The 17840-nt window shown below is 48.0% G+C and overlaps 1 protein-coding gene across 1 annotated transcript; it reads left to right on the top strand.

Moving 5' to 3' along the window:
* Positions 1–5296: 5296 nt before the first annotated feature.
* On the top strand, positions 5297–8099 carry Mchr1 (melanin concentrating hormone receptor 1). The gene is made up of 2 exons (XM_034517041.3): positions 5297–5737; positions 6970–8099. Exons 1-2 carry the CDS (start codon positions 5656–5658, stop codon positions 7947–7949), a joined length of 1062 nt encoding a protein of 353 aa, XP_034372932.2. The 5' UTR covers positions 5297–5655; the 3' UTR covers positions 7950–8099.
* The last annotated feature ends 9741 nt before the right edge of the window (positions 8100–17840 follow it).

The raw sequence follows: 17840 nt of genomic DNA on the forward strand, positions 1-17840 counted from the left end.
TTTCTATCTGTTCCTTCAAATCTGTTTTTTAGTCCCAACTCTGGGCCCCAGGAGGATGATTTTCAGACCATATCAATTTCAAAGATCAGAAGGCCAGGGGGTCGGTGAGCTCAGCTTACTGTTCTTTTAGGTCTCTTTCCTGCTGGGCTCTTGACAGTGCTTTCTGGGTTCTGCTAGCCTATGCCCTTTCTTTCTGGCCTGCTCAAGCCTATGCATAGGAATGGTATCCAGCTGTCACCAGCCTCAGACATTGCAGCAGCATCCTTCCTGGATCCCACTTAGTGGTACCCGAACCTTGGTAAACAGGCCATTTATTAAAGTCTCTCTGCTTTTCCACTTGTTCCGTCTGTTTCCTCCAGACATGCTGATTGATCCAATCAATAAGCATCATCTCACCTGCTTCAGGCCTTCCAGGTGGCACCTCCAGCCACAACAAAGTTGGGGGAGGGGGGAAAGCAAAGGAGATAATTCCTTCATGTCTTTGCAAGAAGCAGGAAATCTCTGCCAAATGTTTCACCCTCCACCACTTCCCTCTACTGCCATTGGTAGTAATGAGTCATATACACTCTCAGATTCCCAGAAAAAGAAAAGGAAAAAAAAGGAGCTGGAGACAAAGGGACGTGCAGGTATTTTACTGGGAAGTGTGACCCTAGGAATCAGGAACAATAAAGAAGCAGAAACACTGGAGACATGATACAGGATTTCCCATGGACTCCATGCCAAGTGACCATGGGCTGCCGAGAGGCTATAAAAAAAAATGCCTCTGACGAGATATTCTGAGGAAATGAGGAGAAAGCAACTATCTGTGACCATCCCACATTGAGCAAAGATGCACCCCAAGGAACACTAGCTGTCCCTGCTTTCTAGGTGGGCTATGGTTGGATGTTTTGGGATTCCCATGCCCTAAGTTGTAGCAGAAATGGAGAGCACCCTGGACAGAGGGGAAAAGCACACCCTGCAGGTCTGAGATGCACCATAGCTCCCGGAGGCCCTCCCTGCTCTGTGCTGCACTGTCACGTGTACTCGGCAGGGACTGAGAAGAGTGGGGACCACAGAAATGGTGGGCATATGAGCTAGCAGGAGCTGGAGGATCTAAAGAGATGCACATGGGTATTCAGTAGACATGTCCAGCTCTAAAACAGACTCTGTCAGATGCTTCTGGAATCCTTGCCACATTCTCTACCTTTAGTTTTGGCTTCAGCTATAATGGACATTTGTGTGTGTGTGTGTGTGTGTGTGTGTGTGTGTGTGTGTGTATGTGTGCAAGCGTGTTTATGTGCATTTTCATGCATGCGTGCATGTATGTGCGTGTGTGTATGTGTGTGCACATGCACATGTGTGTGCGCCTGTGTGTACACGTGTGTATGTATATGTGCACTAGTGCATGTGTGCATGCATATGTGTGTGCATTGCATGTGCATGCATGTGTGCACTGTGTGTATGCACATGTGTGTGTACGTGTGTGTGTGTGTGTGTGTCTGTGTGTCTGTGTGTCTGTGTGTGATGCTGAGGATTGAGCCCAGAGCCTTATGTATGCCAGGAGCTTATGCTATAGCTAAACCCTCTGAGCAATTCTGAGATGGAGTTCCCACAGCAACAAACTCAGCCATCACCCTGCTGACTTTCTTAGTCTGATTCCACACCCCTTATTCCTTAGTGTTCCTTAGACTCACTCCAAGAAGACATTTCCACACATAAGTCTGAGTCTAAGACTCTGTTTTCAGAGGAAACCAAACTGAGAAGGCAAATTCTAGGAGTAACAGCCTTGAAGATGAATCTTCAAAGTAAGATGCTAGGAGACAGCAGTTACAGTCAGTTGTCTATCAGTGTGCACAGCAGTTACAGTCAGACGTCCATCAGTGTGCACAGCAGTTACAGTCAGACGTCCATCAGTGTGCCGCTGCTGTTAGTGAGCAAGATGTGACCCACCCTGGCCTGGAAGTGACATCACAGCGACAGAGTCCTGTCTGTGGTCGACTAATAAGTAGAAAAGGAGGTGCTGACACATGCAGCCTCTCCGGAAGTAAAGGAGCAGTGGGTCATAGGATGGCGGACCTGCTTCAGCAGCCTAGGAGGAAGAAGATGGAAGATTTGAATGCCCAGATACCAACTCAGGACACACAGTGAAAGCCAGAAGCCCACCAGAGCAGCAGTTCAAGGATCCTGTGATCTTCTGCAGAGGTAAAGCAGTTTGCTGAAAATAAGACCCAGGATCTAATTGTGAGAGTGGCTGAGGTGCAAAAAGATGGAGTAGGCACAGCCTTAGCACTCCTTAATGATAAGGGGTGGAACCTTCAAGTCCAGGAGAGGACATCTGCATGAGCCTGAAAACAGATTTCTTTACCTCCTTGAACACTCCAGAGCAGCAGATGGAACCAACCCCCTGTCACTTTTTGAAAGGAAGGAGAAACACCCTGCCCTTGTTTGGAAAATCATGATAGGATTCAACTGAGATTATAGCTTTCAGGAGGACATTTATTATTTTCAGGTATGGCTCTTTATACCAGCATTCTCTTATTATGGACTGGAATAAAAGCCTAATGGGAACATGTATAGGAATGGATTTCAGGGTGCTGGAGCATGGCACAAATGTCAAACTGAAAGGAGAGAGTGTCTTGGCAGGGACACTCTTGATTCATGGGCTAGAACACCCTGGGGGGAGGGGGGATACCTGGAGCCAGTACTGAAGTCATTCTGGGACAGCTCCCGGAAGTGGCCTACAGTAAGGAGACAAAGGTGCTCCGGCTACCGTGGCAGAATTCGCTTGCTCTCAAGTAGTTGTTAGGTTGTATACATAAATTTACCACTACATTTTTTTTTAACATAGTAGTAAAATGCACACACTATAAAATTGTCCATTTAACTTTGTACATGTGATGCTGAGGACTGAACCCAGCACCTTGTACATGCCAGGCAAAAATATTCTACCACGGAGATACATACCAGCTCCCTTAACGAGTTGTGTCAAATTCAGCAGTATTAAGAACATTCATTGCCGGGCGGTGGTGGTGCACGCCTTTAATCCCAGCACTTGGGAGGCAGAGGCAGGTGGATTTCTGAGTTCGAGGCCAGCCTGGTCTACCGAGTGGGTTCCAGGACAGCCAAGGCTACACAGAGAAACCCTGTCTCGAAAAACCAAAAAAAAAAAAAAAAAAAAAAAAAAAAAAAGAACATTCATTAAGGGGCTGGAGAGATGGCTCAGGGGTTAGGAGCACTGACTGCTCTTCCAGAGGTCCTGAGTTCATTTCCCAGCAACCACATGGTGGCTCACAACTGGTCTATAATGTGATCCGATGCCCTCTTGTGGTGGTGTGTCTGGAGACAGACAGGCAGTGTGTGTGTGTGTGTGTGTGTGTGTGTGTGTAATAAATCTTTGTTAGAAAAGCATGTATTAAGATCAGTGCTGCTCAGCCATCAGTACTGTCCATTTCTAGTTCTCTGTATACAGAAACTCAGTACCCTTTCAGCAATAACTCCCCACTGGCTTCTGCTACTTGACAGAATTTTTGTTGTTGTTGTTGTTGTTATCTTGTTTCGTTTTTTTTTTTTTTTTTTTTTTTTTTTTAGACAGAGTTTCACTGTGTAGCCCTGACTATCCTGGAACTCACTCTGTAGACCAGGCTGGCCTCGAACTCAGAGATCTGACTGTGTCTGCCTCCTCAGTGCTGGGACTAAAGGTGAGCACCATCACCGCCTGGCCTGGTAGTTTAGAGAAAGGACTCAGAAGACTCAGAGAAAGTGAGACGCTGGAGTGGAAATTACCATGCGAGGCCAAAGAATACACCAGTTAGTCCTGAAGGAAAACAGAGAGCATCTGTCTTGGTTTTCTATTGCTCCGAAGACACTACAAACAAGACAACTTATAAAAGAAAGTGTCTCAGAGGGTGAGGGTTGGAGTCCATGGTGGTGGAGCCACGGTGAGGTAGCAGGAACAGATAAAGGCTTACATCTTGCAGGCAGGAGCAAAGAGAGCTAACTGGGAATGGAAGGATGAGCTTTTGAAACTCCAAAACCATCCCTAGTAATATACTTCTTAATCTTCCCCAAACATGGTGCACCAACTGGGAACCGAGTAATCAAATGTATGAGCCTATGGGAAACATTTTTATTCAAACCACCACAGTATTCCCTCCACTAATACCACAAGGGATACATGGGTCTGGGGGCATCACAGAGTTGGGGGCATCACGGAGTCCACAGAGATACACTAACCATTACACCGTGCCTATGGATAAATTAGCATCTGGTTTTCTTTCTTTCTCTTTTGTGTGTGTGTGTGTGTGTGTGTGTGTGTGTGTGAAAGAGACAGAGACAGAGACAGAGAGAGACAGAGGGACAGACACAGAAAAAGGGGCAGGCCCTGAAATTCTCATCCTCCTGCCTCCACCTCCTAAGTGCTGGGATAACTGGCATGCACCATGTCCTGTTTATGAGTACTGGGCATGAAACCCTGAGCTTCATGCCTGTGAGACAAACACTCTGCCAACCGAGCTCTATCCCCAGCCCCGAACTGGCTTTATTTTAAGTTCTTCATGCTGGTGGATCAAGGGGCCTAGAAAGAAGAGGTATACTAGGGACAACCAACAACTTAACCTGAAGAACCAGGCATGTTCCTATCCAATGGTGTCAAGAAAGAGTATGGCTAGAACTCAGGGGAGCTATAGGGATGTCTATGCTTCTGTGCTCATTAATAAGGGTTAACAGGCAACTATGTCAGCTGAGGACTTAGGCTCTACATCTGGTCCTGGTGTGTAGCAACAGCGTTTGATCGTGGATCTCCTGGAGCTGTCAGCAGGAATCTGCAGAGAATTATCTAATGCCTGTGCCCTTTGAGGCTCCTGTCCATTGCTAATCTCTGAAAGACTTATTCTCTTATGCTCTGATAATTGTTTCACAGAGTCCCAGACAAAACCTCAGAACACTAGAAAATACAACCTCCATGGCTGGCCCCGACTGATCCTGTGCAGAGGGAAGTTTGTTCTGTCTGCACACCGTGGAAAGCCTGGAACCACCTTTGCCCACCAGTCAAGGGCTAGCAATTGTCATCTAGCCAAGGAGATGTTTGGAAGTTACCAGGACACAGGAAAGGTTTAGGGTGACCTCCAGGGTGCTTGGGGACCAAGGGCGTGTCAGTTCAAGCTTCTGAGTCCCCAGCACTGAGAACAGTACCCCTGGCTCTTGCCACATGGTCCAGCTTCTTCAAAGCAGCCAGCCCATTGCTCCCCCCAAACCTTTTGCTTTTGCAAAGCCCTGGATGGTCATACAAGACAAGCGTTAGCCACTGTGAGCTCAGAAGACAGCCCCAGGAGACAGCGAGAAGGCAGGCTCCTCCGCATGGAGTGGTTTGAGCCTAGCTGCTGGCTCTGCAGGCAGTCAGGAGTAGGAGCCGCCGCAGCCGGAACCGAAGAGGTTAACGTGCATCTGCCTCCGAATGTTAATGTGTCTAGGTGATGTCAGTGGGAGCTGGGAAGGAGGGAGTGGGGCGAGCAGTTGGGCTCAGAGGCAGCAGAGGCTGCCAGGCGGTAGAGGAAGACCCTTTTCTGGACTGCGGGGCTCACGCTCGGGACAAGGCGGTGGCGGGCGCTGGAGGCTGCCGCAGCCTGCGTGGGTGGACGGGCGCTCAACTCCAGGGAGCAGGCGACCTGCACCGGCTGCATGGATCTGCAAGCCTCGTTGCTGTCCACTGGCCCCAATGCCAGCAACATCTCCGATGGCCAGGATAATCTCACATTGGCGGGTGAGTCGAGTTGGAGTCCTCCCTCCTCCGGGATGGGTGTGGAAAATGGGAAGGTTTCACCTCCCAAGCCAAACTGCCTGGGAAACTTTATCTTACAGTTCTTGGCGATAAGATCTGCAGTCTGCTTTGCCTGAAGGGGAAGAAGAGAGGAGGGGACTCCAGCTAGGACAGAGGCGCAGGAAGGAATAGGGATGGGGCAGAGGCACATTTAGAAATAAGAAGGGTTGGTGACAAGGCGTGAGGCAGGCAGGGGAAAGCTTGCCGATGAGCCCCAAATATGCTTTGCAGGGGGGAAAAAAATCAAGGCTGGAGAAGCAAGCAAGCAAGACAGCGGGCGGGTAGCATGTGGGAGCCGGCGGAAGCGCTTTGATTCACCGCTATCCTGGGCTCAATCCTCTGGCCTCACACTGGGGTAATGGGGTCTGAGTGGTCCTTGCTGTCTTCTGGCAAAGGCTGCTAGGAGTAAAAGACTTCACAGGGCGTGAGAGGATTAACTTTTCTGGTGAATTAAGCTTCTTGACATTTGCAGAATGGCAATGCCTTGAAATTCTAGCTCTGAAGGAGAAGGGAATGAAGGAGAAAGAGGAAAGGTTTGTGCGGAGAAAATTCTCAAGCTTCTGAGGTGTAACACAGCTTCAATCCCTACCCTATTGGGAAAGCCCAGACTCAGGAGACGTGGTCCAAGGAAATCCCTGACAGAAAAAAACCTGGAGAGGGCAGGACTGTTAAACCTGAAACACACCCCATACCTATGGTGACAGTCACTTCTCAGATATGCCTAGGAACCTATCTAAAACCTTTGGCTATCTCTTTCTGTAAAGACAAGGCTGCAAATACACACACACACACACACACACACACACACACACACACACACGAATGTCCTTCAAGCCTTTTTGACAAGGTTCCCTGGTGGATCCCTGGGATATGAAGTTGTTCTCAGCAGATACCTGGGAGTCTTGACTCCTGGCCCTCCGAGTAAATGGACGAAGTGAAGAATGGGGTCCTTTGAGTAACAGGTGGATCTAGAAAATTCTGTAGGAGTCACCAGGGAACAGCAGAGGAGGGTAAGGTACAGAACTAACAATAGCCCGAGGAGGGGACGATGGGAGATGGTTCCAGATTCATGGTGACCTCAAGCTGCAACAGAAAGCATGAGGGATCAGCAGGAGAGCCGTCAGTTGTCAGCTTCTAGATTGAGGGCGGGTCACACTTGCTCTTTCTATCCTCAGGGTCACCTCCTCGTACAGGGAGTGTCTCCTACATCAACATCATTATGCCTTCAGTATTCGGTACCATCTGTCTCCTGGGCATTGTGGGAAACTCCACAGTCATCTTTGCCGTGGTGAAGAAATCCAAGCTACACTGGTGCAGCAACGTCCCTGACATCTTCATTATCAACCTCTCTGTGGTGGATCTGCTCTTCCTGCTGGGCATGCCTTTCATGATCCACCAGCTCATGGGTAATGGTGTCTGGCACTTTGGGGAGACCATGTGCACCCTCATCACAGCCATGGATGCCAACAGTCAGTTCACCAGCACCTACATCCTGACCGCTATGGCCATTGACCGCTACTTGGCCACCGTCCACCCCATCTCCTCCACCAAGTTTCGGAAGCCCTCCATGGCCACCCTGGTGATCTGCCTCCTGTGGGCTCTATCTTTTGTCAGCATCACCCCTGTGTGGCTCTATGCCAGGCTCATCCCCTTCCCAGGGGGAGCTGTGGGCTGCGGCATCCGCCTGCCAAACCCAGACACTGACCTCTACTGGTTCACTCTGTATCAGTTTTTCCTGGCCTTTGCCCTTCCATTCATGGTCATCACTGCTGCGTATGTGAAGATACTGCAGCGCATGACATCTTCGGTGGCCCCAGCCTCTCAACGCAGCATCCGGCTTCGGACAAAGAGGGTGACCCGCACAGCCATTGCCATCTGTCTGGTCTTCTTTGTGTGCTGGGCACCCTACTATGTGCTGCAGCTGACCCAGTTGTCCATCAGCCGCCCGACCCTCACATTCGTCTACCTGTACAACGCGGCCATCAGCTTGGGCTATGCCAACAGCTGCCTCAATCCCTTTGTGTACATAGTCCTCTGTGAGACCTTTCGGAAACGCTTGGTGTTGTCAGTGAAGCCTGCGGCCCAGGGGCAGCTTCGCACGGTCAGCAATGCTCAGACAGCCGATGAGGAGAGGACAGAAAGCAAAGGCACCTGACAATTCCCCAGTCACCTCCAAGTCAGGTCACCGCATCCAACCATGGGGAGAGATACTGAGATAAACCTGAGGCTACCCTGGGAGACTGCAGAGAAAGCTGGAGGCTGGGGGCTTGTAGCAAACACATTCCATGGGGCCCACAAATTGCTAAGGAGGCTTGCAGCCAGGTTTGGTGGGAAACTTCAGATTTCAGGAATCCCCTTGGTAGAATGGAAGCACACAAGAAGGAAACAGTGGTTTGACTGGTTCACAGGGTCTATGTCTGTTGGCTTGCATGTATCTTTCTCTCAAGGGGAAAGGCTGAAGGTGCCTAGCTTGGTTCCTTTAGACTAGGCAGGGCTAGGAACTGAACGGCTAAGGCTATACTGTGAGACTGGACAAGCTGAGCACTCCCTCCCACCTCTCACTGGTGTGATAGAAGGCAGCCTTTCTCCCAAGCTGGTGAATCATCTGAAGCATGCTGCCTGGGCTCCAGCATCCTGGGTGAATTTCACTTTCCCTTTAGGGAATGCATGTTTACATTGGGGTGGGGCTCTGAGCCCACAGTTTAAAAATCAAAGGAGCCCAATGTATGGAACGATCCAATCACCGAGAATGACAAGGCGACCTGGGGTGGATGTGGATCTTGAAACTAATAAAAAGGGGCTTTCCAAGTGACAGGGACATTCTCTTCATAGGGCACAGATGTCAGTCTATGGCTGATCCAGAGTGAGCATCCATGAATTCTGCATGTGCAGGGGTCACTGTCATGCCTGATATGTTGGTATCATCTTTGTGCTTGAGCCTTCCACTCCCAAATCGAAATGAAATAAAGGCAAATCCCCACCCACGTCATTCTGGAGGTTCCTGCATAATTGCTTGTGCTGTGCTCTGTGTGTGTGTGTGCGCGCGCACGCGCACGCTATACAAGAAAAGAGGGGTCCCTTGACTATAGTATTTTTTTTTCTTTCTTTTTTTTTTGAGACAGGGTTTCTCTGTGTTGTCCTGGCTGTCCTGGGACTATAGTATTTGGATCTTGTTTGGGGCTGCATTTCTGGGGAGCCTGAAGTTAAGGGAGTTGGTTTTTTGGACCCACTGGGAGAAGGTTAGTGGCATTAATGGAGCTACTGGGAATTCATTCAATTGCAGGGCTGCAGCTGGCCTTGATCTGGGGACTCAGCATCCTGGCTTGGACTCCTGTTGTCATCAATGCTGGTCCCTCAGGCCCCCAAGTTCTAGCTCTGTGTAACTCCCTCAGACCCTCCTCTACCACCCACCTGCCTCGCCTCTTGTTGAGTCATTAGCTGCAGGGCTGGCTCTTGAGGGAAGTCTGAGTTAGTCTCTGCTTGCTGCAGCTCAGATCTGCTGGGCACCTTAAAAGCAGATGACCACTCAGGCCGCTGGGAGGCAGTCGTGGCTGTTGCTTCTTAGCTCTGTCATCAAGAGGGTGCAGGAAGCTGGAGTGTCAGGATGCTGCTTAGCAGATGGTCATGGGAGCTGGGGCAGGTAGTCCAGAGGCATCCTAGAGAGTGGGCCTCCTCTTGCTGTTCACTTGTCACTGCAGAGTTGCAGAAGTAGCTACTTGGAATACTTCTGGGCAGCCTCCTTGGGTACTGCGAAGGCTGCCTCCTCAGCAGTAGAACTTCCTGATAGGAGGTTAGCTCTCCTTCTTCCTCTCACTGCCAGAGGTAGGCTTCCAGTCTAGATTAGGTGCAAACCCAGTGAGAGAAAAAAGGGTTCTCTGGGGAAAGTGGATCTGGTAGTGCGTGTGTGTAACCCCAGCACCAGAGATGCTGAAGCAGGAAGACTGAGAGAGAGAGCACAAGGCCAGAGGCCTGAGAACCCACACAGGTAAACATGGGAGGAGAGAGCTGACTCCACAAAGCTGTCCTTTACACACCACACACACACACACACCCCTCCAGATAATAATGTTTAAAGAATAAAGGAGTTCACTGTGAAAAGGAGGTGGAAAGAAAAGTAAGAGCTGGAGGATAGAAAGGAGCACTGGAAGGAGCCCTGGGAGGAGCCCTGGGAGGAGCACTGGGAGGAGCACTGAAAGGAGCACTGGGAAGAGCACTGGGAGGAGCACTGAGGGGAGCATTGGGAGGAGCACTGGGAGGAGCACTGATGGGAGCACTGACAGGAGCACTGACAGGAGCACTGACAGGAGCAGTGAGAGAAGCATGGGAGAATGCTGTCTTTGGTGCATGACTCCATCATACCCATGAACTCACTGCAACTGTGACAACTGCATTAGATCAAGTTCACAAGATGCGGCAACATTCCAACAGGCAGTATTAATCAGACTGGGTGGGTTATTAACACCACAAAAGGAATGGACATGAAGAAGGGAGGGGGCATGCTGCTTGGGGCACCTGGGAAGGTGAGGGGGGTTGGGGGTGTGTATGATCAAGGTGTATTGCTTACATGAATGAAATTGTTGAAGAATGAAAAGTATTCTGTTAAAAAAAAAAAAAAAAAAAAAAAAAAAAAAAAAAAAAAGGAGTAGTACCAGGCTACCCTAGGCTACAAGAACCCTGTCTAAGGAGAAAAGGAGTCTTACTGGAGCCTTGAGGCAAATCTAAGGAGCAGCTACTACCCACTAGTGTAGAAGGAGGCTTCCCTTTGCCCAGCCTGGCTATGAAGAGGTTTCCCAAGATCTCCACACCCACAACCCTCCACCGAAACTGGGAACCAGGTGAGATGGCCTCTCCTAGGAATACCTGTGACCAAGCCAAGAGCTAACAATGGCAGCGACCTGACCTCAGAAGCTCCAAGGAAGGGTCTTCCTTTTTCTGTTGATCTGACAGAGAAGAGACTGAAATGGAAACAAAGTATGCTGAGCTCGGAGAGTGAGTGGGTGGAGATGTAAATAGGAGGGTAGAAGGGGCGGGGATCTGAGATGAGAACAGCTCAGAGGAGCGGGTCAGGAAGGCTGAGAGAGATGGGACACTGTATTGGGAGTGTGGTGCCTACTACTGGCTCTTAGCTTCCTGACCTCATCAGTAGCCTGGGCAACTCCTGAGACCGTCATTGGGTAAGAGTAAACATAGCCAGCCAGGTGTGGTGGCGTAAGCATAGAATCCCTGCACTCAGGAGGCTGAGGCAGGAGATCATGAGTTTGAGGTCAGCCTGGACTACAATAAGACTTTGTATGAAAAGAAGAAGGAGAAAAGAGAGGAGGAGGAGGAGGAGGAGGAAGATGAAGAGGAGGAGGAGAGGGGGAAATCGTGTGTGGTGTGCTGAAGTCAGGATTAAGCCACAGGACAGCTTGCTGAGGTTGTCAGGAGTGAAGGATTCTGAGGAAGGCTGTCGGGCAGGTTCATGGAATGAATAAGTGCAACTGTACTGCCTTCTTTCTACTTAGGACCTGGCAAGCCAGAGTTGGGGTGGGCACTAAAAGACGCAGAAAGTAGAAGCATGAGGGCTGTGCAGCTGATCTCCCCCCCCCCCCAACTAGTTTGTCTCGGGGACCTCACCAAGTAATTTCCCAGAATGCAGCAGCGAACTTTCTACATTGCTTCTGTAACTCTCCCCAGGAAACATCTCTCCATAGTGAGGACGGCCCTCCTAAAATTCCCTGTGGTAAAGAAATACCACAGCCAAGCTTAAGATCTCACAGTAGCTCACAGGTACAGAAGACCACCCGGAAGGCCCTCTGCACAGGGCCTTCAGCGACAAGAGCCCCACCCAGCAGGGCTACCAGTTATCTTCTGCTTCATGTACCCTCTGTTATTCATTTTATTATTTTATGTATATGTGTGAGTCTGTGTGTGTACATATGTGGAAGTCTGAGGACAACTTTCGGCAGTTGGTTCTCTCTTTCCACTGTGGGTTCTGGGAGTCGAACTTTGGTTAACAGGCTTTTGTGGCAAGCTCCTTTATCTGATGGACCAGCTTTCCTGCCTCTTTCATTTTTGTTTTTGTTTTTTAAATTGTAGTAAAATATATACTTTGCTACTTAGACCTTTTGTTGGTGGTAGTGTTTGGTTTTTTGTTTTGTGTGTGTGTGTTGTGTGTGTGTTGTGTGTGTGTTGTGTGTGTGTGTTGTGTGTGTTGTGTGTGTGTTGTGTGTGTGTGTTGTGTGTGTGTGTGTGTGTGTGGTGTGTGTGTGTGTGTGTGCTTCTGTTTGTTTGCTTTTTGTTTTCTCTAGACAGGGTGTTTCTGTATGGCCCTGTCTGTCCTAGAACTCACTCTGTAGAACAGCTAGCCTCCAACTCATAGATCTGCCTGCCTCTACCGCCCTAATACTGGGATTGAAGACATGCACCATTACAACCCAGCTTTCTTTGATTACTACTATAAGTGTATAGCTTGGTAGAATCCACATTATTCTGCAGCTGCCGCCATTCTGGTCCAGAATATTCATCATCAAAACTTAAGCTGCGCCGGGCGGTGGTGGCATATGCCTTTGATCCCAGCACTTGGGAGGCAGAGGCAGGCGGATTTCTGAGTTTGAGGCCAGCCTGGTCTACAGAGTGAGTTCCAGGACAGCCAGGGCTACACAGAGAAACCCTGTCTCAAAAAAACAAAAAAAAAAAAAAAAAAAAAAAAAACCTTAAGCTGCAACAAATTCTAACTCATGGGCAGATAGGATGGCTCAGACAGTAAATGCATGCCATGCAAGCATGAAGACCTGAGTTTGACCTTCAAATCTGTGTGGAGAAGCTGGGTGCAGTGGTGTGTACCTGTGACTAATACCAGGGAGGCAGAGACAGGAGGGTCCCTGGAGCTCACTGACCAGCTAATTTAGCCTAATCAGTGAGATCCAGGCCAATGAGAGATTCTGACTCCAAAAACACAGTGGAAGTGTGGAGATGGCTTACGGATAAAAGTGCTTTCCACACATACAAAGAATGCATAAATGTAAAAGCATAAAAATAAAGACGCAGAAACATGAATGTTTCCTAAGCAGCAACACTAACGTTTTTCCCCTGGCTTTCACTGCCCTCAAATACACACGTGCACTCACACAGAATGAATATGAACTCAACATTCTCTCCTGCCACCAGCTCTTGGCAGTCACCATTCTGTTTTATAGGAACTGGACTCTTCAAGGCAACTTCTACAAAGGCAACTATATGTCATTTTGTCCACAATTTGCAACTGGTTTATTTCTCTTAGCGCGATGTCTTTAAAGTCCATCGGTACGGGGCTGTGTGCGGCCTTAACCACACTGTGCTCGTCTACAGCGACTGATGGGCTTGGATGTCTACAGGACTAACGGGTGCTTGTATGTCATCACCATTTTACAACTGTGGTTAGACAGTGCAGCTGGGTTAACTGTTGGAGTCTGGGCTTTTAGTTCCCTTGGGTATACAGCCAGACGTGAAATGGAGAGATCTTATAGCAGTTCTATGTTTAACGTTTTGAAGACCTGCCAAACTGCTCCCTACGGCAGCTGCATGCTTTTATATTCTCATCAACCACACACAAGGGATCCAATTTGCTACACCCTTACAACTGCTTGGCCTTTTCTCCTCTTCCTCCTCTTCTTCTTCTCTTAAAGGAAACCTGTTCGAACAGGTGCAAACTGGTCCTTGCTGCCTCATCTTTAGTGAGGTGGAAGATATTTTCATCGGTTCAGTCTTCATTTGTATAGACTCTGGAGAATTGTCTTCAAGCCCTTTGTCCATTTTTTTTTTTTTAAATTGGGATGTTCTTTTGTTATTGTTAGAATGATATTGTACTCAAATTAGTAATAATTGGTTCTGGATGCTTTGTTACTAGGGAAAAAATAAATTTAAAAAATCTAAGTTTTCTCAACTCTACAGTTTAATGAAATTCTTGCCCATTTTACAAAATTGAGTAGCGCCTTCTAGATGACTCAGAGGGAGAAGGCACTTCTCCACCAAGTTTGATGATCTGAGTTCAATCTTGGGGATTCACATGGTGGAATGAGAGAATCTATTCCTGCAAGTTGTCCCCTGACCCCAACATGTGTACTGTGGCGTACAAGTGCCTCTGAGATACATGTAAACACATAAATGCATAAACATAACTTTGCTTAATTTTAGGGTTCAGAGAGAGAGTTCAGTTAGCATAAAAACCTGAGTTTGAATACCAGCATTCATGTAAAAAGCTGGGTATGGCTATGCATGTTTATAATCCTGGAGACATGAGACAAACAGATTACTGGGGCTTGCTGCTCAGCTAGCTGAGCCTAAACACAGACCTCAGGTCCCAGTGAGAGACATTGTCTTAAAGAACAAGGGTGATGGTTCTCGACAAAGATAAATGAGGTTTTTCTTCAACTTCAACCTTCACACATACTTACATACATGCAATTTACACATTACACACATATGTACACATATACAACCCTTACACAAAATTAAGAATATGGCTGAAGAACATGGTTTTCCCACAGACTTCTTTCTCCTCTATGGTGGTTAGAATAAGAATGGCCCTGTAGGCTTATATATTAGATACTTAGTTATCAGGGAATGGCTATTTGAGAAGAATTAAGGAGTGTAGCCTTGTTGGAGTGGGTGTGGCCTTATTAGAGGAAGTGTGTCACTGGGAGTGGGATCTGAGATTTTAAAAGCCCACATCAGGCCCAGTGTCTCTTTCTCTCTCAGCCTACTGATCAGGATGTAGCTCTCAGCTACTTCCTCAGCACCAGGCTTGCATGGCACCATGCTTTCTGCTGCCATACTTCCTGCCATGATGATAATGGACTAAACCCCTGAAACTGTAAGCCAGCCCCCAATTAAATGCTTTCTTTTTAAAGAGTTGCCTTGCTTGTGGTATCTCTTCACAGCAACAGAACAGTGACTAAGACAGAAGTTGGTATCAGGAGTCAGGTCAGCAACTAAGACACCTTTCAAGGCTCGTGATCAGCAGTAAATCCAATGGATCCAATGAGTTGAGCAGGTCAGGAAAAGCAAAACAGCTAAAGAGTGGAGATGGCTTTTCCAAGTGGTCAGAAGAGGGCAGAACTTCCAAATGGTCAGAGATGGGATGGGTAAGCCTCTCATCCATCTTCAATGCTGCCTCCTGAGAGGAGAAGATGAATGGTGGTCATCCCAGGCTATGAAGAAGAGTAAGAGTCCTTATTAAAGGACGAGAGAGGGCAGGTCAGATGGCTCAGTGGACCAAAGTACTTGTCACACAAGTCTGCCAACCTGAGTTCAATTCCCAGAACCCACAGTGGAAGGAGAGAAATGATTCAAAAAGTTGTCCTCTGATTTCCACATGTGTATGGTGGCATATATGTGCACCTGCATTCACTGATAAACATCACACACACACACACACACACACACATACACACACACACACACACACACACACACACACACAGAGACAGACAGACAGACAGACAGATGGTGAAGTTTAATAAAACATATTTTATTATTTTTTGTTTTGTTTTTCAAAACAGGGTTTTTCTGTATAGCCTTGGCTGTCCTGGAACTCATTCTGTAGACCAGGCTGGCCTTGAACTCAGAAATCCCCCTGCTTCTGCCTCCCAGGTGCTGGGATTAAAGGTGTGAGCCACCACTGCCCCGCTAATAAAACATATTTGAAAAGAGAAAGCATATAACTTCTGTTTTTATGGGTGTGTTCTTTGAGACAGGGTCTTACTATGTAGCTCTGGCTGGGCTGAAACTCACTATGTAGACCAGGCTGGTCTTTAACTCACAGAAATCCTCCTGCCTCTGCCTCCTGAGTGCTAGGACTAAAAGTGTGTACCAGCATATCCTAATGTTTAAAGATTTCTCTGGTTGTTATTTAAGTTGAATAAACAAACTTAAGCTTCCAGCTTGGGAGGAGGGCCATAAGTAGGTCAGTCCCTTGGATGTTCATGGCCAGGTCCCTGTGTGTCACTTGCACCTGGTTCAAGTGACTTCTGTGGTGTCACTGACTCTCCAAGAAGCTCCTGCTCTCTGCACGGACAGCCTCAGATGTCCAGCACTAGTTCATGCCTGAGAGAAGGAAGAGGAGTGAGGGACCCTTATTAGGAAGAATGGGGGCTGGCTGGTAGGCCTTGAGTTGAGTTGTGGGCCAGTTGAAGCCTGCAGTGGGGACGTTCTCCCTGCCCTCACCTCCCAGGCCCAGCTGGCTGCCCTGCTTCAGAGCCATGAACACTGGACCCGAGTCCTTTTCTTACTTCTTGTTTCTTCCAAGTTCCAGGGCCTCTCAATCTCTCTTCTGGTCAACCTAGAGAGATGCCACAACTCAACATAGGAGTAAATCTGTTCATGCCGAAGAAGACATTCTTTTATGCTCCTGTGCATAGCCAAGTATTCCTCTAAGTCCCACCGGAGAAGGGGAGGCGAGAAGCTTCATCATCTTGCCCCTGCATGCACTGACGTTTGTTTAGTGCAAAATTCTTAGAGTAGAAGCCAACATCCAGTGGCTGAGGGCTGATTCAGAGTCACAGGTACAGGATATTCCCCCCCCCCCTTTTTTTTGTAACACTGGAGAATCAAACCTTGTGCATGCTATGTAAGTGCTGTACCACAGAGCTAGAGCCCTGCTCAGATATGTTTTCTTTCTGTTTTACGTAGTATGAAAAGTTACTAAACTAGTTGCCAACTTTCATGTTTACAGATTTACTTAAAATGTTGGGCTTCTATTGCTGTGACAAAACACCTGAAAATAATCAACTTAATTGAAAGAAAGGTTTGTTTTAGCTTATGGTTGCAGCCAGGGTCACTGTAAGGAGACAGAACACAGGGGTGGACTGCTCACCTCATGGTGATGGGAAAGCAAAGACAGAGAGACAGGAATACCATGTGAAGGCCAAACCCTGGTGATATAAGTTCTCACTAGGTCCCACTCTTAAAGCTTCAGTGCCTTCTAGTGGTGTTGCTTCCTAGAAACCAAGCTTCTGGCCTGTCTCAATGTATAAAGACACTTGCCACTTAGCTTGACAACCTATCCCAGGAACATGGTGGGTAGCTGAGAACTAGCACCCTGCAAAGTTTTCTGTAACCTCCACACATGCGCTGTGGCATGCACTATAAATACATTCCTTCTCTCACTAATAAATAAATGTTAACAAAATTATCTAGATGGCAGGGCTGGGGATGTGGTCCCCAGAACCACATAAATGCTAGAAGAATGTGACAGTCTGTCTGTAATTCTACTGCTAAGGAGCCAGAGACGGGATCCCCAGAGCAATTTTGCTAGCTTAGACTAGGAATCAGCAAGGACTGGGCTCACGTGAGAGACTGTAGCTCAATATATAGCATGGAAAGGGATTGAAGAAGACACATAAACTGCTGGCTTCCACACACATGTGCAACCCAACCTGTACATACACGCGCACCCATATCCATATGAATATGTGCGGTCAGTGTGGGTACACAAATCCTATGCCGTTCTTGTGGCAGTCAGAGGGCAACTTGCAAGAGCTGATTCTCTCCTCCCATCATGTCTGTTCAAGGGACTGGACTCAAGTTGTCAGGAAATGTCATTACCTGCTAAGGACTCTCACTGGCACCCTTCCCAGGATCTTGACCTCAGATGAATTCATTGTTTCTGAATCCATTGTGAAACTTCCTAGCTGCATCAGTAGATGACTGATCTCGCGGTGTCATATGTCTTGGGTTTCTCTTGTGAGTTATTGCCCTGTCTCTCCATTGTAAGCTGTGGTTAGAGAAGCTGCTTTCTCCATATCCCCCACACCCCCAGCTTCCAGCTTGCACACAGTACCTTGAGCAGAACAGACACTTGGTACAGCACGGTTGGCTGGTAACATGAACACTCGTCCCTAGAAGTGGGCACTGATTGTTTCGTCTGTGAAGCCTTCTTCCTTTTCTGGGAATTGTTAACCGTCTCCCCCCACCTCCCCTCTCATGGTTAAAAAAGGAAGCGCTGCTCCCCTCCACAGCATTCCCCACCCCCACCCCTGTTCATATTCTTCTGAGTTCCAGAAAGGAACACACAGTCTCACCAAGT

The sequence above is a fragment of the Arvicanthis niloticus genome, chromosome 13, assembly GCF_011762505.2.
Source record: "Arvicanthis niloticus isolate mArvNil1 chromosome 13, mArvNil1.pat.X, whole genome shotgun sequence".
In the NCBI taxonomy this organism is placed as follows: domain Eukaryota; kingdom Metazoa; phylum Chordata; class Mammalia; order Rodentia; family Muridae; genus Arvicanthis; species Arvicanthis niloticus.

Bases quoted from the DNA above. Each gene is read 5' to 3' on its own strand.
- Mchr1 (XM_034517041.3), top strand. From the start codon at position 5,656: ATGGATCTGCAAGCCTCGTTGCTGTCCACTGGCCCCAATGCCAGCAAC. The intron at 5,738-6,969 runs GTGAGTCGAGTT...TTCTATCCTCAG, and splicing joins GGATAATCTCACATTGGCGG to GGTCACCTCCTCGTACAGGG.